The 21,220-nt window shown below is 40.2% G+C and overlaps 1 protein-coding gene across 5 annotated transcripts in view; it reads right to left on the reverse strand.

Moving 5' to 3' along the window:
• kif21b (kinesin family member 21B) overlaps nucleotides 1–21,220 on the reverse strand; it is a 95,142-nt gene that overhangs the window by 51,400 nt on the left and 22,522 nt on the right. For 4 of the 5 annotated variants that reach the window (XM_036124666.1, XM_012870521.3, XM_036124665.1 and 1 more), the window contains exons 2-13: nucleotides 12,762–12,984; nucleotides 10,866–11,048; nucleotides 9,621–9,770; nucleotides 6,419–6,553; nucleotides 5,973–6,155; nucleotides 5,745–5,860; nucleotides 5,458–5,653; nucleotides 3,586–3,775; nucleotides 3,410–3,473; nucleotides 3,049–3,279; nucleotides 302–425; nucleotides 83–221 (exon numbers count right to left, since the gene is read on the reverse strand). In XM_036124666.1, coding sequence (XP_035980559.1) covers nucleotides 83–221; nucleotides 302–425; nucleotides 3,049–3,279; nucleotides 3,410–3,473; nucleotides 3,586–3,775; nucleotides 5,458–5,653; nucleotides 5,745–5,860; nucleotides 5,973–6,155; nucleotides 6,419–6,553; nucleotides 9,621–9,770; nucleotides 10,866–11,048; nucleotides 12,762–12,984 — 1,934 coding nt within the window. The remainder of the gene's footprint in view (nucleotides 1–82; nucleotides 222–301; nucleotides 426–3,048; nucleotides 3,280–3,409; nucleotides 3,474–3,585; nucleotides 3,776–5,457; nucleotides 5,654–5,744; nucleotides 5,861–5,972; nucleotides 6,156–6,418; nucleotides 6,554–9,620; nucleotides 9,771–10,865; nucleotides 11,049–12,761; nucleotides 12,985–21,220) is intronic. The other variant, XM_012870520.3, reaches the window with a different exon arrangement.

Consider the following 21,220-nt stretch of genomic DNA (forward strand, 5'->3'; position numbering starts at 1 on the left):
AAAGCGGTGAATCAGGGCTGAGACATTTATCTAATAAAATGCGATTGACCTGAGTGTAAATACCAAGCATAGTCTGCATTACCCTTTTCATCCGAGTCAGAGTCTGAATCCACCAGGCTCTCGTCGCTGTCGAAATCATCCTCTTCCTCCCTGCCTTCCTCTTCGTCCTCACCTTCGTCTTCCTCACAGCCGCTCTCCTCCTGCAGGGGAGACATGATGTCCTGCAGGGACAAAAAGAGACTTTAGATAAAACGTTATCCTGCTCATCTGGGGATGAATGGCTAAGGCCCGTACGTCTCACCTCTGTGTAATTGTCATCTGAATCGATCTCTCCGTTCTGTCCATTTTCGCCGCTTTGCCGGCTCTCCCCGTTTTCCTGAGAGTGCAGCTTCACTCGTTTCTTAAGACCTTTCTCCAGCTCTGGGCTGCAGGAGGGAGGAACGTGCATTGGGGTTACACCTTATGATGAAACGGGTACGTAAAAGATCATTAATATACTTTAATCCGCAGATTGCCCTGCAGGGTTGCTGCCCCTAAAAGGGCGGTGGCGCGCTCCAGCAACACTTTGGGATTCTTGCAAGATGTGCTTATGGAAAAAAATCAGCCTTTTAATGTAATTGGCAAAGCCCAATTATTGTACATCAACCTTTATCCTTCCCATTAGGTTCTTAAGTTTTATTACTACCTTTATTTTCCCCTTTGCTCCTACTTTTACAGTTTTTAATCACCAATTCCATCTGCCACCATTTCTATGCAATTAGTCCGTCAGACTCGTACTCCTCGTCTCTCAGGACCCGTGGCTAACTGTGTGAAACCTTTTAGAGTCCCTGCCAGCATTACAACCTAGCTCTGATAGCGCTCCAACTCTCCCAATGTCCCAAAGTCATAATTGACTTGGATGCGTCTCTTAAAGAGAAAACGAGGCAGATAGAGCGTGTTTGCAGAGAATGTTATTCCTTAATGTGCACAGGTACATCGTCACAGGCTGAGCAGGAGCAAAGAGAAGTCTGCTTTATGTGAAGCTCCGTCCGGTGTTTGGAGATGCAGGCTCAGTGTGCCACTTTCAATTTTAGAAGAATGTAAATCTTTATTTATATTCAGGAGACTGTTCTTAGGGGTCACAGGCAAAGGCTCCTTCGACATAAGAGATAAAACAGTTTGCCTGCTGTGCGACCAGACTGCTGAGAACCTGCGATAAAGTGAGTAAATGGCTGACATTTAGAATAGCACATGAGGCGGGGAAATACTGTGTTCCTCTGCAGATCTGCTACTGGATAACAACAGACGTGGAGGAGAAAAGTTCAAACCCTTCCTCTCTTTCACTTCTTAGATCAGATAGCAATGCAGATTGAGTGGAGACCTCGTCATACGTAGTCTGATGAAAGTCTGAAGCCTGGATGTCTCCTCAGGGTTAATCAGGTAAATAAGCCCGCTCAATACTTCACCTGTCCTCTTATCATTAAATGGAGGTTGTATGTTCTTTGTTTGTTCATCCTTTAATTGTATTTGCTGTGAGTTCCTTTTATCATCTGTATTGTTAACCATTAAACACTTGTGGATACTGGCTTGATAAATGTTAGGTTTACTTTGATTTTATCAGTGGCTCGTGGAGATTTAATCTTGATGACATGTGCTCCATCTCACCAGAATTTAACTCCTGGGGTCTCATTTACAAAACATTACATAGGATCTATCCAAAAAGTTTCTGTATGCTGAAAATGGTGTACGCCAAAGGAAAGTCTCATTTATAAAACCACGCGAACTCTCACCATCACGCAGTTTCACTTTATAAATCACAGCTGTACCTGAATGTTTGTGTACCAGGTTTTGGCTCATGTTCTACCCCTTATTAAAGCATAAATGGGTCAGCTGATCATTGGTCTTTCATGGTAGCCAATGGCAACCATGGTGAAAAGAGCAAAAAGACAGTGAAGAAATGTCCAAGAAAAGCCTTTACTAAATGTGTAAATCAGAGGTAAAGGCACATATGTTGCCCACATTAAGAAAACCTGTTAAAAACTGAACCTTACTGCTGTCTTAAACCCCGGATGACGTACTCACCCCCCAAACCCATCAAAACACCGCCACCGGTATTTCAGAAAGCCAATGGCACGCTCCACAGTTGAGCTTTCATGGGAGTGAGCGGTATTAAAGCGCACCTCTTCTGTGCTCTGGTGTTTGGAGAGCGGGTCAGGACCCAGCCCCTGAGGGGGTAGCCAGTGTCCCCTGTAGGTCACAGCAAAATGCAATGCTCTAGTTTAGGGAGTCTAAATCGGCATATTAGCCAGCCATCATCATGGGTCAGGAAATCTTGGCGATTCCCTCCTAGTTCTCCTTCGCAAGGTTGTCCAGCAGTGCCGCGTCAACTGCAGAGTATTACGCACAAATGTCCCATGGTATTGAAATGTTTACAGCAATCAGTGTTGTTGCCTCACACCGACCTTGTCACAGTGTATGTGTTAATCTGTGGTACATATCACCATGCTGATCATCGGGGGAGAGGAATGTGACGAAAATATCCCAATGAAATGTTGCATGGGCTTTGATTCAAGATTTAAGTGTGCTTATGGGCAATTTTTATGCTTATGATAAAGTTGATCTGTGATTAAAGGCTGATATGGAGTTAAATTGAATGTCTGAGAGGAATCAAGATGGAGTGTGGCTGCAATTCACCACTTCACTTGTCTCGTCATGGAAAGTGACGTACGGAAAATTTTGTCTCTGCTTTGTGTGTACGCAAGCTTTGTAAATGAGACCCTTGGTCTTTTTGAATTTATGGTAGCAATGAGTCGCTGGAAATGTAATTTTGAGTTGCATGCACATCCCTACTATAGACAAAAGGATGAAGGACTAAAGTAAATAAAGACTGACCGACGTATGGATAGATATATGGATGGATGTTACAAAACGGGATTAATGAATATGGAAATACAGAACGTTTTTCTATACTTATCATTGGCTTTAAATACTTAAATCCATTTCCAGTCTTAATCAAACTACTAAAGCATTTTGTAGTCAGTCTGACGTTTTAAGTCCCCATTTCTTCACCTCAACCTTCTCTGCCGTCTCTCCTTCTTCTTCAGCCTCTCGATGTCTAGTTTGGCACGCCGCAGCACGTCCGTCATCTCGGCCTCCATGGACATGGACACAGGGGAGGAGCCCGGCGGGTGGCCGGGGGCAGGGCTTAGAGCGGAGGCCGGTAACGAGGAGCGAGAGGAGAGCCGGGCCACCTGCCGTCGCAGCGATTCGTTCATGGCCTCGCTCTCGAGGAGCTTGGATCTGACAGGGCAGGAATGTTGGGAAGCAGAGAAGCAGGTGAGATTTAGAGATTATTGATCTTTCAGCTCATACATCCCACACATATGTCACAACTCTCCAGAACCCATAGAAAGTTTAGAGTTAAGCCTACCTAATTTCTTCCACTTCTCGGATATAGTTCTGTATGAGCGTTCCAATCTCCACATTGCCTTCGCCTGCAGGACAAAACAAAATCTACATCAGTTAGTTTTAACCAATAGGTATATAGAGAGCCTTAAAAGTGTAAGAAACAGAGCTGAGGTGTAAAGCATCTCTGCGTTCACGTACTTGACTTGGTGAGCAGAGTGCTGACCTCGTTGGCCAGCAGATGTGTCACCCGTGTGTTGAGGTGATCGATGGTCTCCTGCATGGCCTTTACTCTCAGTCGCAGCGAGTCGTTTTCTCTCTGCAGCATGGTGTTCTCCTGGTACAGGTCGCTGAATCCCTCTGAACCCTCCTCCCCCGCCACACGCTTTCCCTGCGTGGAAGTAAACAAAAACAAAATGACTAAAAAGACCAAAAAAATTTAATAAAATCCCTCAGGGAAATAAAGTGGGACCTGAAAACCCGCTCTGACGTCGCATCCCAACCAAACACGGCGCCATTGTTTCCAATGAGTGCGACTGTCTGTGGCGCTTCAAGCAGCCATTGTTGGGTTCGGAGGGGGAAAAATGTTGTTGTTTGTGCCGCAAACAGAGAGCCAGTATCTAATCCAGCCACAGAGTCCATTACCAGACTACAGTCACATCACATCCCTGGTTACCACATCGAGGTCAGCTCGCAGTTTCTTGTCATGGTCACTTCCCTCTTGTAACCGTGGCAACTGCAGGGTAAACAACTGCTTATTTCTTTCAGGCACACAGGTCAGAGCAGAGGAAAAATAACTTTCACCTTATTGCTCTCTGATTATATTTTTCATATACTTGATGGACATGTTGCTATTTGCCTGCGTTCAAAATACTGGATTTAACAAAAGCATCTCTTTATAATATTGTAACATGTTGATCTCTGGCACCTATCTGAAAAGTATCATTTCCCCTTGAGTATTTTAATTCTTTTCACCAAAAAAAAAAAAAAACACGAACTTTATTGTGCTTTATTGGGTCTTTATTTGATAGACCAACACAAAGCAACGCATACTATAATTGTGAAGTGAAAGAAAAAGGATACATGGTTTGCAAAATGATTGCCTAAGAAAGCTTAGTGTGAATTTAGATTATTTGTTGAGTCCATCTGTGTAGTACAAAACTAAAACTGCACATCACCTACAGTACCACCTTGAATCATCATGCTGTAGGTTTGCTTTTCTTCTATGAGGTCAGAGGCTGTTCAGAGTTGATGGAAATATGGATGAACAACATACAGGGTAATACTTAGAGGTTGTAAAGGACTTCAGACAGGGGCGGAGGTTCGTCTTTAAGTAGGACAATGAAATGGTTTAGATCAAACCATATTCATATGACATAAGTCAAAGTCCAGAACTACATAGAATTTAGAGTTGGTGGCAAGTCTTGTAAATTAGAGTTCAAAGATGCACTCCATCTAATCTGAAAAAGCTCAAGCTATTTTTTGAAAAGAAAAAGAGGCACACATTTCAATAGAAAGATGGTAGAGACAAACCAGACAGATCCACGATTTTTGCAGCTCTAATTGTTGTGCAATATGGGCACACTTTATATTCTAGTTTTAAAAAAAGGAAAAAATTAAATATCTTTTTTCTTCCACTTTACAGTCATCAACTTCTAACTACAATCACACCGAATTACATAATTGATTATAATTTAAAAAAAATTATAATAAATTGTCACTGTGACAAAAAAGGGAAAGTTTCGGTGGGTATGAACATTTTTGACTGTATGCAGATGTGTATGTTTTGTTTTTTTGGTTAATATTTTTGTACCATTCAACTTAATCCCAGAGACCTTGTTTTATTTTCTTCTTCTGTCCAGTTACTATCCTCAGTTTTACTCATCTTGTCACCTCCTTCGTTCCTCCTTTCAGTATCTGTCACAATGACGACGCGTCATCACTTCTTCAACCTGCCACTTTCCATTTCTCTTTCACTCCCACTTCTTTTTAATCCAAAGTGGCTCCTTTTTGCGTCTCTGTTCCCACCCATCACCCCTATCCCCCCCCACCCCAGTAAGATCCATCACTCACCGCCTTGTACTCCATCAGCTCCATCTGGAGCCGGGCTATCTCGGCACGCAGGGCGTTGATCTGTTGGCTCGTCTTGTCTTGGTTCACCATCACCTTGTTCTTGATGTTTCGGGCACGGTTGGCGTACTTCATGGTGCTCAGCGTCTCCATGAAGTCCCGGTCCGACGGGCTGATGCAGGCGATCATGACTGTGCGGCTAAAGAGGTGGATCAGCTGCTCAGTTCATTTCTGAAATATCTCGTTAGTCAACATCTAGCCACAGTTGAAGATACAGTTTGTTTGAGTACCTGTTGCCTCCCAGCGAGTCCTGTAACAGTCGGGTGAGTTTGGAGTCTCTGTACGGAACGTGTCCCGCTTTCTTGGCCTGATCACCCAGAGCGCTGATCACATTTCCAAGAGCCAGCTAACACAACGAAGAGAAGCACCCAAACGTCATCTAAGCACAGCCAAACGAAGACGCAACCAGCAAGGTTTGAGTGCATTTAGGATACAATCTTGTTCCGTCTCTGACCCACCAGTCCACAGTTAATAGAGATTCCCTCTCGGGCCCGTTCTCCGGTGGCCCCCGTGCGCTTGAGCCTCTCTGAGCCTGCCAGGTCCACAAAGTGAAACTTGGCCATCAGGGTCTCGTACTCTGGCTGGGCAATGGGGGCGGAGTCTACACCGTTCACGTCGCCGTTCTCTCCTCCTTCGTTCTGCTGCGAGACGGCACGATCAGAGGCAAGCCATGGGTTAAATCATCTTACTATAAAACTCGTAACTATTTCACCAGCAGACATGCTGCTTAGAATTATGTTTTATTCAGTTTATATAAAAACATGCTTTAATAAACCATGCTCTCTTTGTCTTCTCAGGCTTCCCAGTCTCATTTAGGGAAACTGATAAAACAAACTCAAGCATTGTCCTTCTCCCTTTCATCTTTATTGCTCTCTACATCTCTACTTCGGACCTCCAGTCTCACCATTTGCTGCTGCTGGAAGACCCTCATCTGACAGAGATAGATGGTGAAGATGGCGTGTGAGCGGGAGCTTTGTGCGTTCATCTGTGTGCTGGCTGTAGTACGGGAAAGAGCTCCGAGCTTCAGGCACTGCAGCAGCTGCAGAACGGACAAAACACACAAGACATTTGGAGTCTTTTAATTTAATATTAGAAGAAAAATACGTTATTAAAGCAGACTCATTTGTAAGAATAAAATCCAATGTTAAACTCTTGCTTTTCATTGCCAAAAGGTATTCCAAACCTTCCAAATATATTTTATGATTTAGAAAAATAACTTTATATATAGCTGACTCACAGCTCAAACACATTTCTGCTCATTTGAATGTCTGTCAACCAACTTTATCATCTCTCCTAGCTTTTTAATCATCCTGCCTCCATCTGTTCTCCTGACTCCTTCGTCGCCACGTTCACTTCCCCCAACCTGTTTTTTCTGTTTTAACCCTTCAAGGTCTATGAGGTCATTTACAACCTCACAGTATATGCTGTACAATTTTGCGTGTATATTTTGATCCATAAGACCTATCAACATACTGTTTTTTCATCTGAAACGTGATAGTTTAGCCTTTCCGCTGATACCACATGTGACATATTTGTTTGCTCTCCCTAACTCGTGTGATGAGCGGGTGAAAATAAGAGCCCAATGAAAGAAAACACACCGGTTCTAGAGAGATGAGCAGCTGGATTACCTTGTGCGTCTAGATCCAGTTGAAGAGTAAGTATTTGTAATAATTGTAATTGTTATATACAATAAATAAAGTAAAATTTATAAATTCACTGTAAATCTGCATAAAACAGTGACACATTATGCTCTTGTGTTTCATTTTTATCTGTTAGAGAAGGTTTGGTTTCCCTCTGACAGAGTTTATCCAAGCATCAAGCACATAAATACAATGTTATGTGGATAGACCATGTAAAACTCAAATTTCTAGTAGTAGTTTTTCTTTGGATCAATATTTTTTAGTTAGTTTGACTGGCCTGTGTAAGATATTGTATGAATTTGTGAAGTTGCTATATGTGAATTACTGCAAGTTGCACACGATAACTTTCCCCCCACCTCATTTGTAATAGTGATGTGCCAAAGATATGCCCAAAGCATCGGGCGAACATTTGCCCTGTACGCCACAGGATGATCCCAGCAAGCGTGCATCCTATGGGAGGAGGAAGTGTGTGCTCTGTTTGACCAAGCACAACAAGCAGCAGTCCACACCCTGGAAAAGCATTTTTGTGATGTCCCCCTGTGCCTGATAGCTGATAGGAACAATTTTTTGACTACATCAGCATTAGGTAAAGACTTGCATAAAAACGAGTGCCTTTGCTTATTTTTCTTTTGTACTATTAACATATTTGTAGATATGCTACAAATGAAAATAAATTGGACATTGTTCAAGTAGACCATGTAGATCATATTTCAGCTGTTTTTTCAGCTTCTTCATTGGTGTTTGATGTGTGTTCATCAATAAAACTTTGTAAGGATAAACTCTGCCAAAAAGTTTTCTTTGTATTTCTGGTTCTATATCTTTTATGATATTCTTATGAGCACTCCAAAGTTTTTATAACATGAAAATTCAGCTCATCCAGGAAAAAAGGTTGTATACCACTTGACTGAAACTTTTAAGATGGTGTTATAACAAAATGTTCAGGTGGAAATTTGCCCCAAAAATGCCTTAGACCTTGAAGGATTAAGTCTTCTCTCACTAAAAGGATTTGCCATCAGGAGTCTTCAAATATATTCCTTCCATCCATCCAGGAGGCATCCTAACCAGATGCCAAAGCCACCTAAGCTGGACCAAGCCACCTCAAACAGATTATATTTCGCACCAATTTTTTTGCATTAGAAAAAAAAAAAAAGTATATATATATATATATATATATATATATATATATATATATATATATATATATATATATATATATATATATATATATATAGGTCTATTAAACCACTGATGAGCTAATAAAAATTAAGCCATAATTCTTCTTTCTGTTCTTTTTAACGCTCTGGATAATGATTGAAATAGTGATAATGAATCAGGAAATCTTGCCATGGTGAATCGATTCTCGTGAACTTTCAGCAAAATCACCAGATGCCTCTTCTTTGTCACCCAGTTTACCAAATATTCCACGTTAAGTGACAAATATGAAGTATTTTCCCCACATAGTCACTGATTGCTGTACTGGCACATTAAATGTATATAAAGGATTCTTACTTATTGTTTTCAACTGAAGCATGAAGTCATGATTTTGTGCCCTGCACTGAATTTGTGTGAAATGTTTTCTGTTGTAGGTTACTTTTATTTACACTTTGCTGTTATAAATTGTCTATTATACAAATAGACAATTTCAGGTTGACCAGCCTAACAGCGACCCATTGAAAACTGAAAAATGTGATCTTTTTCCAATACTCCTTGGTGTGGAAGTGAAGAAAGAGGACTCAAATTTAGCCATATTTCATGTCACTGAGGTGTTTAACAATAAAGTCAGGAAGTACGGAGATGTAAGATGCTATTCTAAACCAGAGTACAGCAAGGTTGCTCTGTTTAATCATGACTGATTTGAGGAGAGATGGCAGCCGTCTGTAAACTGGAGTTTTAATAATTGTAACCAAGCTAACCATGCAATCTGCTGATATATAAATGCTAAAGCCAGTTTAAAATGTGAACCATATAATGATTTTTCCATTGCTTTATGATATTTGAAAGAAGCTTATTTCTCACACATTATGTGACTGATACAGCTAATAATGACCGCTTGTGGCAGGAAGACTAGCAAACAATACTATGAATTCTGATAATCATATTTTCTTATACAAGAGTCACCTAAAACTAAATGAAAACTGAACAAAATTTGTCTTAGAAGGTCAAAGCTCTGATAGCACGTTGGAAATCAACCACAAAATTCTGATTGGTGCATCTTAATAGGATAGAGTCAGAAGAATGTTTTCCTAACAAGAAAATCCAATACAGGAACTTTTATATAAACAGCTTTACAAATTAAGTCATTTGTGGGAGAGAAAAAAAAAAGCGAACTGTGTTAGTTTGGCAGCACTGAGCAGAAGTTTAAGTAAAGGGTAAAAGAGAAAGAAAAAGGGCAAAAAAGGTGGGTAAGCTTTTGTGTGACTCTAAAGAGACCACCCACATAACACTCTCATATAAACAAGGTCCCACCTCCTCCTCTGACTGCACCAGTCTGGAAGTGACCCCCGTGGTGTAGATGCTGCCGTTGGCGTCCTCGTGGATTCTAATGTTGGACTTCCGGCTGCGATTGTCGGGATCCCTGGCTCCATCAAACAAGTCCAGGATCTCCTCGTTGTACAACTACAGTGAAGTCACACAAATCCACATGTTAAACAGTCATTATGCAAGATTCATTGAAAAAGTGGATCGTTTCTGTTAACACTGAGTTTGGGACTTTCTACACATTTTTAAAATCACAAAAGTGGCTGTTTTCCAGATTAAAAACATCACTGCAGGGTAGTAGGTTAAAAATCAAAGCGTCATATGGCAAACTAAAGATAGAATGTGAATTAAACGTAACTCAATGTAAAAACACTGTAAAAACAAAAATTAATTAATCCTTTAGAAAACGTAAGGAAAAAAATCTTTCCATGCCACTTTCTTTTGCAGATTTATCCCCACCTGGAAAATATTAAAACCAATTCTATACTTTTCCAGAATACCATATATTGGGACCCTGTATAAACCAGATGTCTCTCGTTAAAAAAAAAAAACTGGTAATTTGCAGGAACAAGGTTCAAAATAATGACCTCTCTGAAAGGAGCCAAGCCAAAGGTCAAAGAGGTCAACTGAAAGCACACACACATCCATCTGTTTACCATCAACACAGATAACCTTATGACCCAAAAACATAAAGAAAACACACCAATAGCGAGGAACAGCATAGAGTTAGAAAAAGAAAGAAACGGAAGAAGTCTGGAGCGGATGATTATTTTCCTCTTTTATTAGAACTTATATTCCAAGCTGATCATTAGAGCAACCAGATCTCACACGCGCTCATACAACGTACAACCCTCCCTAATGTGCCCCGAACATTTACCATCCAGAAATCCCCTGAGGAAATGATTAGTAGCCATATATCTAATTTCTCCTTCACAAGCATCCCGCCCTCCCTCTGATTCCTCGCTCTTATCCATCTTCTGCTCCTCGGTGATGAGGAATAATGTCAGAGGTAATGGCAAACATTAATCAGGTCCCACAAAGCACACGCAGACATTTCAGCCCATCTGTCTTCAGACTGTCACTTCCTGTTTGTGGAAGAGGAGGCTGATCCTGTCGCTCCCTTTATGTTGTCCCGTCTGGTTAGCGTTAATATTGACCAACATCCAGCACCCTCACAAAAACAATTATTGATATAGCACTGCTAAAATACTGGATTTTTTTTATGCGTCCTACCTCCAAAAACTGTGCGCTGACTTTAAACTCGGGCGGCTGGATGCCGGTCTCCTGGGCTCGCTCCCTCCTGCTCTGGATGCCCTCAAACAGATGGTGAACAGCCCGCGGGATGATGCCCTGCTCCTGCAGACTCAGATTCACATCGAAACCCGTCCCCATGGTGTACGTCTTCCCTGAGCCCGTCTGGAAGACATTTTTATTAATCAAAATGACAATATCCTTTCAATTACAACACTTAAATCAGTTTTCACATCCCCCTATGAACAGTAGAGCTGGCAGATATGTTCCAAAAATAATATCTCAATATTTATTTAGGCTGAATGCTGATGTCTTCATATATTTTTCTTTTCATAAAGTAATTATGAAAAGGCATCTCTGAATCAAAGCTTTATCCCAAATGTCCCACAGGCATATTTTTCAGCAAGCTGTAGATAAATATGAGAAACAGCTGAAAAATAACCTCCTGGAATACAGAACTGTATAATTATAACACAACAAAGACAATCTTAATATAAACAATATAGTCTCATCTTATATCTCTTTTCAAGAAATCTCAGTATTTGTTAAATCTCGATATATTGCTCAGCCCTAATGAACAGACTATATCAGCTTATTAAATTTCTTTTAATTCATTGGTGATATCTATGGATGCACCAAGTAATCAACTGGTGTCGCTATTTGGCAAATTTTTAGTTTGAACGGCCCTGACTGGTGGTGTCAACCTAAAAACCTATTCTCTTACCGATCAGCAAACTTAGCTCTACCCGTTAGACTATAACAGACTTCGGTGTAGAAGTTATTACTGAAGGAAGAAGACTCAAAGATGGATGGATTTAAAAGATAAGGAACAGAGACGAGTGATGCAGTTTAGGAGGAAACAACGCATTTATGCATTGTTTCATGTTTCATGTGTGCATTTCATCTGAAAATGGCATATTATCAATTAATACTTGCATAATATTTCCCCTTTCTGATAAATTCATTCTCTTCTACTTTAGGACTTAACTTTGGCTTTTTTATTCATATGAGCTAGTGTGCAACTCTGATGTCTTCTGTCTCTGGGATTTCTGCCATTGTGGGACAATGAAGGCATTTGTATTGTATTCTATTCAATATTTTTCTGATATATAGACAACAGTTATAGACACCTATATACTGTAGCTTATATTTATATGAGTATGTGTACAGTTTAAGACTGTTTTACTTTTCTGCTTTGCCGCTGTAGTGTCTAATCCAAGTTTTGTTGTCTAAGCAGCGGTCACAAACGAGGATTATCTGTCTTTGCCATGATTTTAGTTCATTCAGGCAGCGTGAGCGAGTTTCAGAAGATAACAGCAAAGCTCTTTTATCCTTTTAAGCTTTCAACCCCTGTCTGTCATGGAACAAGCTGGATTTGAAAAATAATTGACAGCCTTTCAGAAATCTCAGTTTTTACATTTAGAATGCTGTTGTATTCCTAACCAAGTACTAATAAATGTTTACTAATAAAGACAGTTTCTGTCACCAACTATGTGATCAGTTTGTCTTTGTTTAATGACCACTGACACGAGGAAGCCTAGACAAAACATTTTGAAAACCGATCTTACATCTTCTTTTAGCTCTCAAAGAGAAGTCAGAACTGACTAAAATTGATAACGGTAGATGACAGCTTTACAAAAAACAAGAATATGCCACAAAACTGTCAACGGTGCATCACTTGTGAAATCTGCTAGTTTTTGTTTCTTTCCTTTCAGTCAAAAAGCAGACCTGATGTTTTCTAGGCCACCATGCCTTGTTACGCTTGATGTCCCCGCGGCAGTTACTGAAACATGTTTCTGTCACATGCAATGATGTGTGGATATATAGTGACTGAAATATAATTAACTCTAAAAATCTACAAATGCCTTGTGGTCACACCTGTCCATAAGCAAACACAGTTGCATTGTAGCCCTCGAAGCAGCCCTCGATGAGCTTGTACACGCAGGTCTGGTAGATGTGCTGCTGCTCCGAGTCTATGTCAAACACAAAGTCGTATGTAAAGGCCTTGTCCTTCCCCAGGAGGACCTGCGGTTCTCCGGGTGTGACCAGTGTGCACACGTGGCACCCCTCGATCTTCTCTTTGGCCATCTGAGGACGAATCCTAAAAGATAGGAAAGACAAAAAGAAGCAGAAATTGAAAAAACAAAGAATGAGGAAATTAATGGCATGGTGACAAATGTAATTGTGGAAGTGTAGTAGCTTGATATTTTAGAGCTTATTTGAAAATTTGCACCAAACAGTATACCAACTTACTCCTTTATACGCATTTTGCTTGCTGGCATAACTGGAATATGCAAATATATGCAGTATTTTCTCCGAACATCTTAAGGACACAAGTACGCAGTAAATCTTTGAAAGCATTCGCTGCAGATGAAAGGGGGTTGTGGGGGGGCTGCCGACTGGTATCTGCTGACTTGTGTGAACCCTTTAACCAATTCATCATTATTGTAGATACATTTAATTACAAGTGGAGCTGATATCAACAACAAAACAATCAACAAAGAGCCTCTTTTTTCATTCCGGACATGCAATGTTGTATTATCTTTCATAACGGGATCATTCAATTATGTCCTGCCTAACGTAGCCAAAAAGAGCGGCTTCCAAGCACCCTGTTCTTTGTGGTCGTGCTGTGAGAATTTATCCCAAGTAGAAAATCCCCCACTGTCAAATATATGTGTGAACAGCAGCTGTGGGAAACGTCTGGCCCATACTCTGCAATTTTCTCCTGAAATCTGTGGTGATCATGTGGGAAAATGCCTTAGCGGGTATAACGTACCGCCCAAAATCCTTAAAATTATTTATTTCAGTACCAAACTTCTTACTTTTAATCATCCTAGCTCAAATGAAAGAAAAGTTAAAGGTTTGGGTGCTTTTATTAGCATCCCCTAACTCCAGAAAACAGTTCAAGTGTTAATGTCTTTCTGCCTTAGAATCGTAGCAAACATAGACCAAAGATAATGAGTAGTCTCTCTAGCTACTAAAAAACAAAAACATTCATCCACAGTTAAACAGTCATGTGGACTTGTAACTAGATCTTGAAATCCATGACTCAAAAATGTTTTTTCGATCAATAGTAATGCCCACTGTTTTATTGTTTTTGTTGCATCACTTGACCCAAAGTGAGAAACTACCTCTGGAGTTTCACACATGGCACTTACAGCATTTTAGTGGCACTAATGATGCCTGGGCCTTTACTCTGGGGATGCGAAAAGCAGAAACAGCTTTTCAGTTCTAGCGCCAGAGCTACGTTATACAAATCAAACAGGTGCCAAGAGGCATGGGCTCCACGTTACACAAATGCCCGTTTGACAAATTTATTTGTAGAACAGCAATGCAAATTTATACCTTTTAGGAAAATTGATATAGGGGGTGTAAATACAAGTTGGATTTGCAGCAAACTGAATAGAAGAACAGAATGTTATTCAAATTTACAGTATTTGAATTTACAGTTTTGCATAGTTCCAACACGTGATTGTTAAATAATTTGCTTCACAGAAAGTGCTTGCTCTTGTCTGGAGTAGGGCCTTTATGTAATTGACAGAATTTACAATTTTCTGACCAACTAGCAAAAACGACCATGCTTGCATTCAGTAAAGCCTTTAGAATGCAGTGTAATAAAGTAGTAAATATACTGAAACAACAAAGTTGCTCTGTTTAATACTTTTGTACCGACTACATCTGTCATGGTTTACGATGGATTAGAAAATATTGGGAGTGTTTTGGAAGTTTCTGTTACAGAAAGGATCTATTTACTGTACCAGCAACAAAGGCAGGGTTGGCCGTTAGTAATGCTATCTAAGCTTCCTATGCTAATCATGCTAATAAGATGTTAAAGACAGTTTGGAACTCCCCTAGTATTTAGATTTTGTTTTAAAATAGTAGTAATGCAATTAGCGACATCCTGTTTAACTGCAGAGCTGTGTAACGCAACTGCTCTCTAACACTGACACCGCTTCAAAAAGGGCCCTGAGTGGTTACAATAAATTATTGAATTTCAAAATTTAGCTTCTTTCTCCAAGGGATTAAAAATCAGTGATCAGAAAGTGGCCTCTAAATCTTCGATCAGTGCTTCTCAACTTAAGTACACCACAGAGTGTGAGAGCAAAAACTTGCTTTAAGATTATTTACTTTGATTCACTGCAAGAGCAGAGAGGAGGGTTGGAGTGAGTTCAACTAACCCACATAAAAGGAACACTTTCACTTATCTTTAAATGATGAAACTAAGGAGAAATCAGAAATACATCAAAACATTACCATTACTCCTGCCTGCTCATTTAAGATCAGACGAAGTGGATCCTCAAGAGAAAAACCTCCATCTTAGTCTACGAAGAAAGACTCCAGTCATTTTCACAGCCATTGTTGTTAACTCCTCTCATCAGGACTTTGGGTTCTGTCGGGTTCCCTCTCCCTGACAGGTAGTTCACTGAAGTTAATTACTTTTTCCCTGACATCCCAGCTGTAAAATAATCCCTGATAAGATGAGAGCGAAAGAAAGCGGCCCCTGCCGAGGAACGGCTTTGAACTCGTGACAAATGACGTCTGAACATTCAAGTTTAGGATGATTTTGATTTGCCTGACAGAACAACGGAAGAAAGCCGTGCAGATAAGAGAAAGCTGATTTATTGCAGTTAAAAAAAAAAACACCCAATAATCACAGGCTGCTACGTCAGTGCTGCAGAGTAGCTCAGGCAAAAAAATATCAGAAATGTTATTGTTCCGAATTTACTTTACGCTGAGGAGAAGGTCTCCTGGACTGCATCCGTAGCTTTAGGAGATACAGTAGAGGTATAGTTGAGAGGATGGATGAGAAGAAAAGTCATAAGTTACCATTTACTGAAGCATTGCATTTTAACGTCTCTAGTGGGTGCAAATAAACCTCTATTTCCAGACAAACATACTACAAGAGCAACACACAAACACACTGATACAGTAGAGAAGCCCAGAGAGAGCAGGAGAAATCCCCAACAGCTGCCGTAGGATGGGACTGAATCACAAAAACATCCACACAGGAACTTCTGTAAATTCTCTACATATGCAGCAAAAAAAAAAAAAAAAGAAGAAAAATCAACAGTACTATCTTCAGTTCACACATGGTTCCTCTCAAGCATGCATAAAGTACCACACCCACCACTGACACACACACTTAATCCCTTCACCACAAGTCTTTATGGTGCTGCAGACACACACACTGGGGGCATTTTTACGCCCCCCCCCCCCTTTCGGCACAGACATTTCAGCAGAGAGATTCCTCCAGCAGGGGTTTAAATACATTTGAATAGTGCGATTCAGCAGCCGCATAAGAACCTGGGCCAACCTTACTATAAAGACAGGGACTCTGAAAGCGGCGCGCTGACAGATGAGTTTCGTTTATTCCTGAATGTGACCTTGACGCAGAGGTTAATGGATCTAAAAGTGCTGTTTAAGCCAATTATAAGCATAAAGTGGATACGGCAAAGGAGCTGCACACCGGCTTTGTGCAAAAGACTTGACTGCAGCAGGATATAGCGGGTCCGTGTGTGTTATGGTGGTGTCCGTGTGAGAGGTGGCGGAGCGCAAGAAAGGGCTGCATCAGTACATTTAAGACAGCATTAATTTATTGTCATGTTTATACTGAACTCATTACGTGGAATAATGATATTACAATAAAGAGAGGTGAATAACTGAATATATTAAGAGTTGTTTCTAGTAGTACACTATACAAAAGTGTTCATACCACTGCGATTTTTTCCCATTTTGTCACAAGGACAAACCTCAAAGTGTTATTTGGATTCTATGTGAGAAACCAACACAAAGTAAAACTGAAGGAACAATATACATGGTTTACATTTCTTTAATATACAAAGACATCAAAAGTAGTTGTGTTTCCATCCAATTCTAATGCGAATTTTGAGCAAAAATATCGCAAAAAAGAAAATACGCATCAGACGTGTTTCAACTTACTGGTTTATAACAAATTACCAGGAGACACACAGCATCACGTCATCATATGTTGAAGTTGGCTGTGATAAACAGGAAGTAATTGTTGCTAACGAGCACAGACCACAGGTCAGCAATGGAGTGAGGCTTTTATGAATGAATCAACTTTTTTTTTTTTTTTTATGTATGAGACTTAGAAATGCTCGTCTCTTCGTCGGTCCACACATACCTGTTGTTAATTAATGTGTTTCCATCTCCTCTTAGGCACATTTAATGTTTTTTGAAAAAGTCAAAAACCTCCTCAAGCGAGCGTAAAAACTTGTCCGCAAAATTTTGTGAGTTATTTAGACTTTTGCCTTTTCCATCGACCCTTTCTAATGCGACATTTCAAAATGTGCAGCAAAAAACGTTGATGGAAACGCAACTAGTGTGGCCTGCAACATCAACTCCTCCATAGGCTGTAGACTCGATACTGATTGCAGTTTCAAGTCTTGCGATTTGCACATTTTGGGGATACAGAACATCTAAATATCTACCCTTAAAGTCCTGTCATAGATTCTCAATTGGATTTAGGCCTGAACTTTGACTAGGCCATTTAAACACATTAATATGTTTTAATTTAAACCCAATCAAACTCTTGTTATAATTTTAGAGACATTGGCTGAAGAAAATCAAAGCCACAGCATGATGCTGCCACCACAATGGTTCACTGCAGGGTTCTTGCCAGCACCTCTTCACCCCCATTCGCTGCGAGCCATCCCCCATTGTGCCAAAATAAAACAACCTGGTGAGAACCCTGCACAGGGAGAATTAAACCCTGCACATGGCATTCTATAGATCAACAAGTTTTATTTTGGTCTCATCTGCCCAGAACACCTCCTACCACGTTTTCGCAGTGTTCGCCACAGAGATTGTTGCAAGAGACTTCAAATGGTTTTCTTCTTGCATGTCCTCATAATTTGAAGTTCGGTCTCATGGAGCACATTAATGGTTGTTGTCTTGTTGAGAGATTCTGTCACCTGTGCTATGACTCTCTGCAGCTCCTCCAGAGTTACCAAGAGCTTCTTGGCTGCTGATTAAAACCGTTCTTGCTCAGCTTATGAGCATATGAGGACTGCCATGTTGATAGTTTTCCGCCATATGCCTTCAATTTCTGGATGTTGGCCTGAACAGTGCTGAGAGGTTCAACACTTAGGTACTTTTATGACCCTCCTTTTAACTTCTTGTCAACTTATTCCTGAACTCCCTGCTTTGTTTCATGGTTTTCATGCTGTCTTTTGTTCACTAATGTTCTCTAACAAACCTCAGGAGCCTTCCCTGGATTGCTGCATTTAGAAAATTATAAACAATGCACAGGTAGACCATCTCTTTTGTCACATCTGAAGGCATTTTATTTAGGATTATCAGAGTAAAGGGCACTTACAAAGAAATGCAGATTTGCATTTTTACTATTTAAAAAAGAAATTTAAAGCCCTTTAACATTTTCCTTCCTCTTCACAGTCATGTGTTGTTTCCACCCATTTTCAGTCGTGTTGGGTGCCCAGGTTGCCATACTGAGTGGTACTTGCATAGAAAATGAGGAAATTAAACAAGTGGAGGACAAAAGAAACAACAAGACAGGAGCATCTAATCTCAAATAGCTTCCTTGCTTAGATGTCTGTTATGTGGAGACACCAGATAATAGAGATCTTGAGTTCCCCTGAGTTTGGGTGCCTTCTAGGCAAGATAAAAAAAACGTGATGAAAGACACAAAATTAACTTCTATTAGCAAAAACCAATACTGCTAACAATGCTCACTACCTGGGGTTATACAGATCCAGTCGTTTGACTTGGCATCTGTGTCCACGAATGACAAAATGCGCACATACACACACATGTCAATGAGTTCCCATCAGATGGCCAACGGGGGGAGGAAATAGCAGCTTTCAATAAATAAGCAGCGGACACCCAGACTCACACAACGGCTCAGCTGGATGAGTGTTTAAGACAGCCGCAGCAACAAAAGAATAGATCCATAGCATTGATCTCGCATGTGCACAATCGCCCAGACTCAGACCACACAATCAATAAAGCACAGCTGATGCTAAAATTAGTCCAAGTCCCCACGATCTAATGTGGATTGAGACAGAGAGGACCGAGATGGAGACTACATTACGGATGCAGCTACTTCCGATGTTCATCTGTTCTAATTTTTTTTAAATGTAACAAGAAAAAAAGGTTCTTCCAGCAGGGAGTGCAAGGATCTTCAGAGAACCTACGGGACAACTGCTATATCAGCCTCGAGTGCCTCAAAGTTCAGTGATGCATGACCTCGAAATAGACTTATCTGAAATATGAAGGAGGCAGCAGGCTTCTTCAGAATACCGAGTCAGGAAGACCGTCCTGACACTTACAGCTCTTCTCATCACATTCCTGCTTTCCCAGAGTAATGGGATGTTTAGATTTACAAGAAAACTGAGATTGGATAATGTCACAACTTAAAAACAACCGGTGCTTTTGAAATCTGACATGTCAGCAGGAAAGATGAGGCACGCCATAAAACATCAGGATGCCACACATCCACGAAAACAGCAAATACGGCAAAAGCGAAACAAATGAAGCTGGTGTATTTCATTTAAAGAGTTAAGAAAATAACTATAACTCATAATTTAGCTTGCAATGTGTTGCTGTGTATCTTTGGTAGAGTAAGTTTTATATTTGATCTGTCTTCCATTTCCTCCTAAAAACATAATGAAAACATAAAGAATGAAGTTGCTCCCAACAAAGATGTACACCAACCATTAGAAGTGCCAATAAATCACTAATCACTGCAGAAATGTAGAAATTCTGTTAACACTGCAGCCATACAGGAATTCATGATTGAAGTGGGTTCAATTCAATCCAATTTTACTGGTAAAGCACTCTTAAATTTCCCAAGGACAAAAGTGCTATAAAGTAAACAGGGTAAAAATAATTTAAAAAAAAGAACGCACAAATACAGAGACTCAAAGACATAAATTAGATAAAACTATAAAAACATAAAACAAACTGTAAATAAAAATAATAACCTCACAGGCTAAAGTTTTATGGTCTACAGTATCAAAAGCATCACTTAAGTAAAAAAAAAAAACAAAGAATCACACAGTCTCCAGGATCTGTAGCAGGAAAAATAGCGTTAAAACCCCTTAAGAGAGCCGATTCGGTGCAGTGTAAACTTTTTAAAACCAGACTGGAAAACCTCTAAAATATCATGATCCTCCAAAAAAGGCCATCAGCTGATCAATCGTAAACCACCTTCTCAATAATGTTAGAAATGAAGGATAGCTTAGAAATCAGCCTATAGATAGAAAGAATTGTGCGATCAAGAGCAGGTTTAAAAACTTTAAACTAAGGAAGTTGGAATTGCGATTACAGGGACGTCCGAGGTGATTTTTCTGGCGTGGAACTCAGAAAAATGAGCTACATTGTAGGTTGTGGGAAAAATTAGAGGCTTTTTACATCTTTATAGAATGTAATCAACCTTTAAGTCTTGCTACAGATCGTAAACTGGATTTAGGTATGAACTTTGACTAGGCCACATGCTTTGATCTAATCCATTCTATTTTAGTTCTTGTTGTTCGTTTAGGATGGTTGTCCTGCTGAACGGTGAACCTCTGCCTTAGCCTCCAGTCTTTAGCAGACTGTATTTCACAGTATTGAACTCCTCACTTTTTCTAATTAACTCTGATCTTAACTCTGATCAGCATCTCTGTCTATGCTGAAGAAAACTATCCCCTCAGTGTGATGCTGCCTCCACCGTGTTTCACTGTGGGGATAGCTTATTTAGTGTAACGTTTCTGGCAACATATCAGTTCACACGAAGGTGAAAAGGTTTGGTTTGGTTCTGTCCAGATCACCTTCTTCATCATATTGACTGTGTCCTTTACATTTCCCCTTTACAAAAGGGACAATGCTGAGCTAAATATTTGGTTTATCTTGACACATTAATTAAAAATAAAATTGGAAATTAAATGAGTCCATGTTGCAGATAGTGGCAATATTATGATGCATTTCTGATTAAAATAGGGGGAAAAAAAACCTGTTAACATAGTTTAGAGCTGTAATCACTAATGCATAATAATTATGGTGGTCCTCTAATTGCAAACTACAAACCCCGATGACCGACCACGTCCAGTTTTCCACTAAGCTTTGCTGTAGTGCAAGAGCTGACAGAACATCCATTTGCATTCCAGAAAATAGCCCGATCCAAATGGCAGATCTGCTTTACAACCGAGGGGGGCGGTGCGATCTCTTACAATATTGAGCTAATGCCCTTTTTCAGTGTGTGTGTGTGTGTGTGTGTGTGTGTGTGTGTGTGTGTGTGTGTGTGTGTTCATGCTCAATCAACCTCTATGACCAGGCGAGTGATAGCCACAGTTCATTTCCCTAATGTAAACACTTCA

Source organism: Fundulus heteroclitus, chromosome 20 (assembly GCF_011125445.2).
Source record: "Fundulus heteroclitus isolate FHET01 chromosome 20, MU-UCD_Fhet_4.1, whole genome shotgun sequence".
In the NCBI taxonomy this organism is placed as follows: domain Eukaryota; kingdom Metazoa; phylum Chordata; class Actinopteri; order Cyprinodontiformes; family Fundulidae; genus Fundulus; species Fundulus heteroclitus.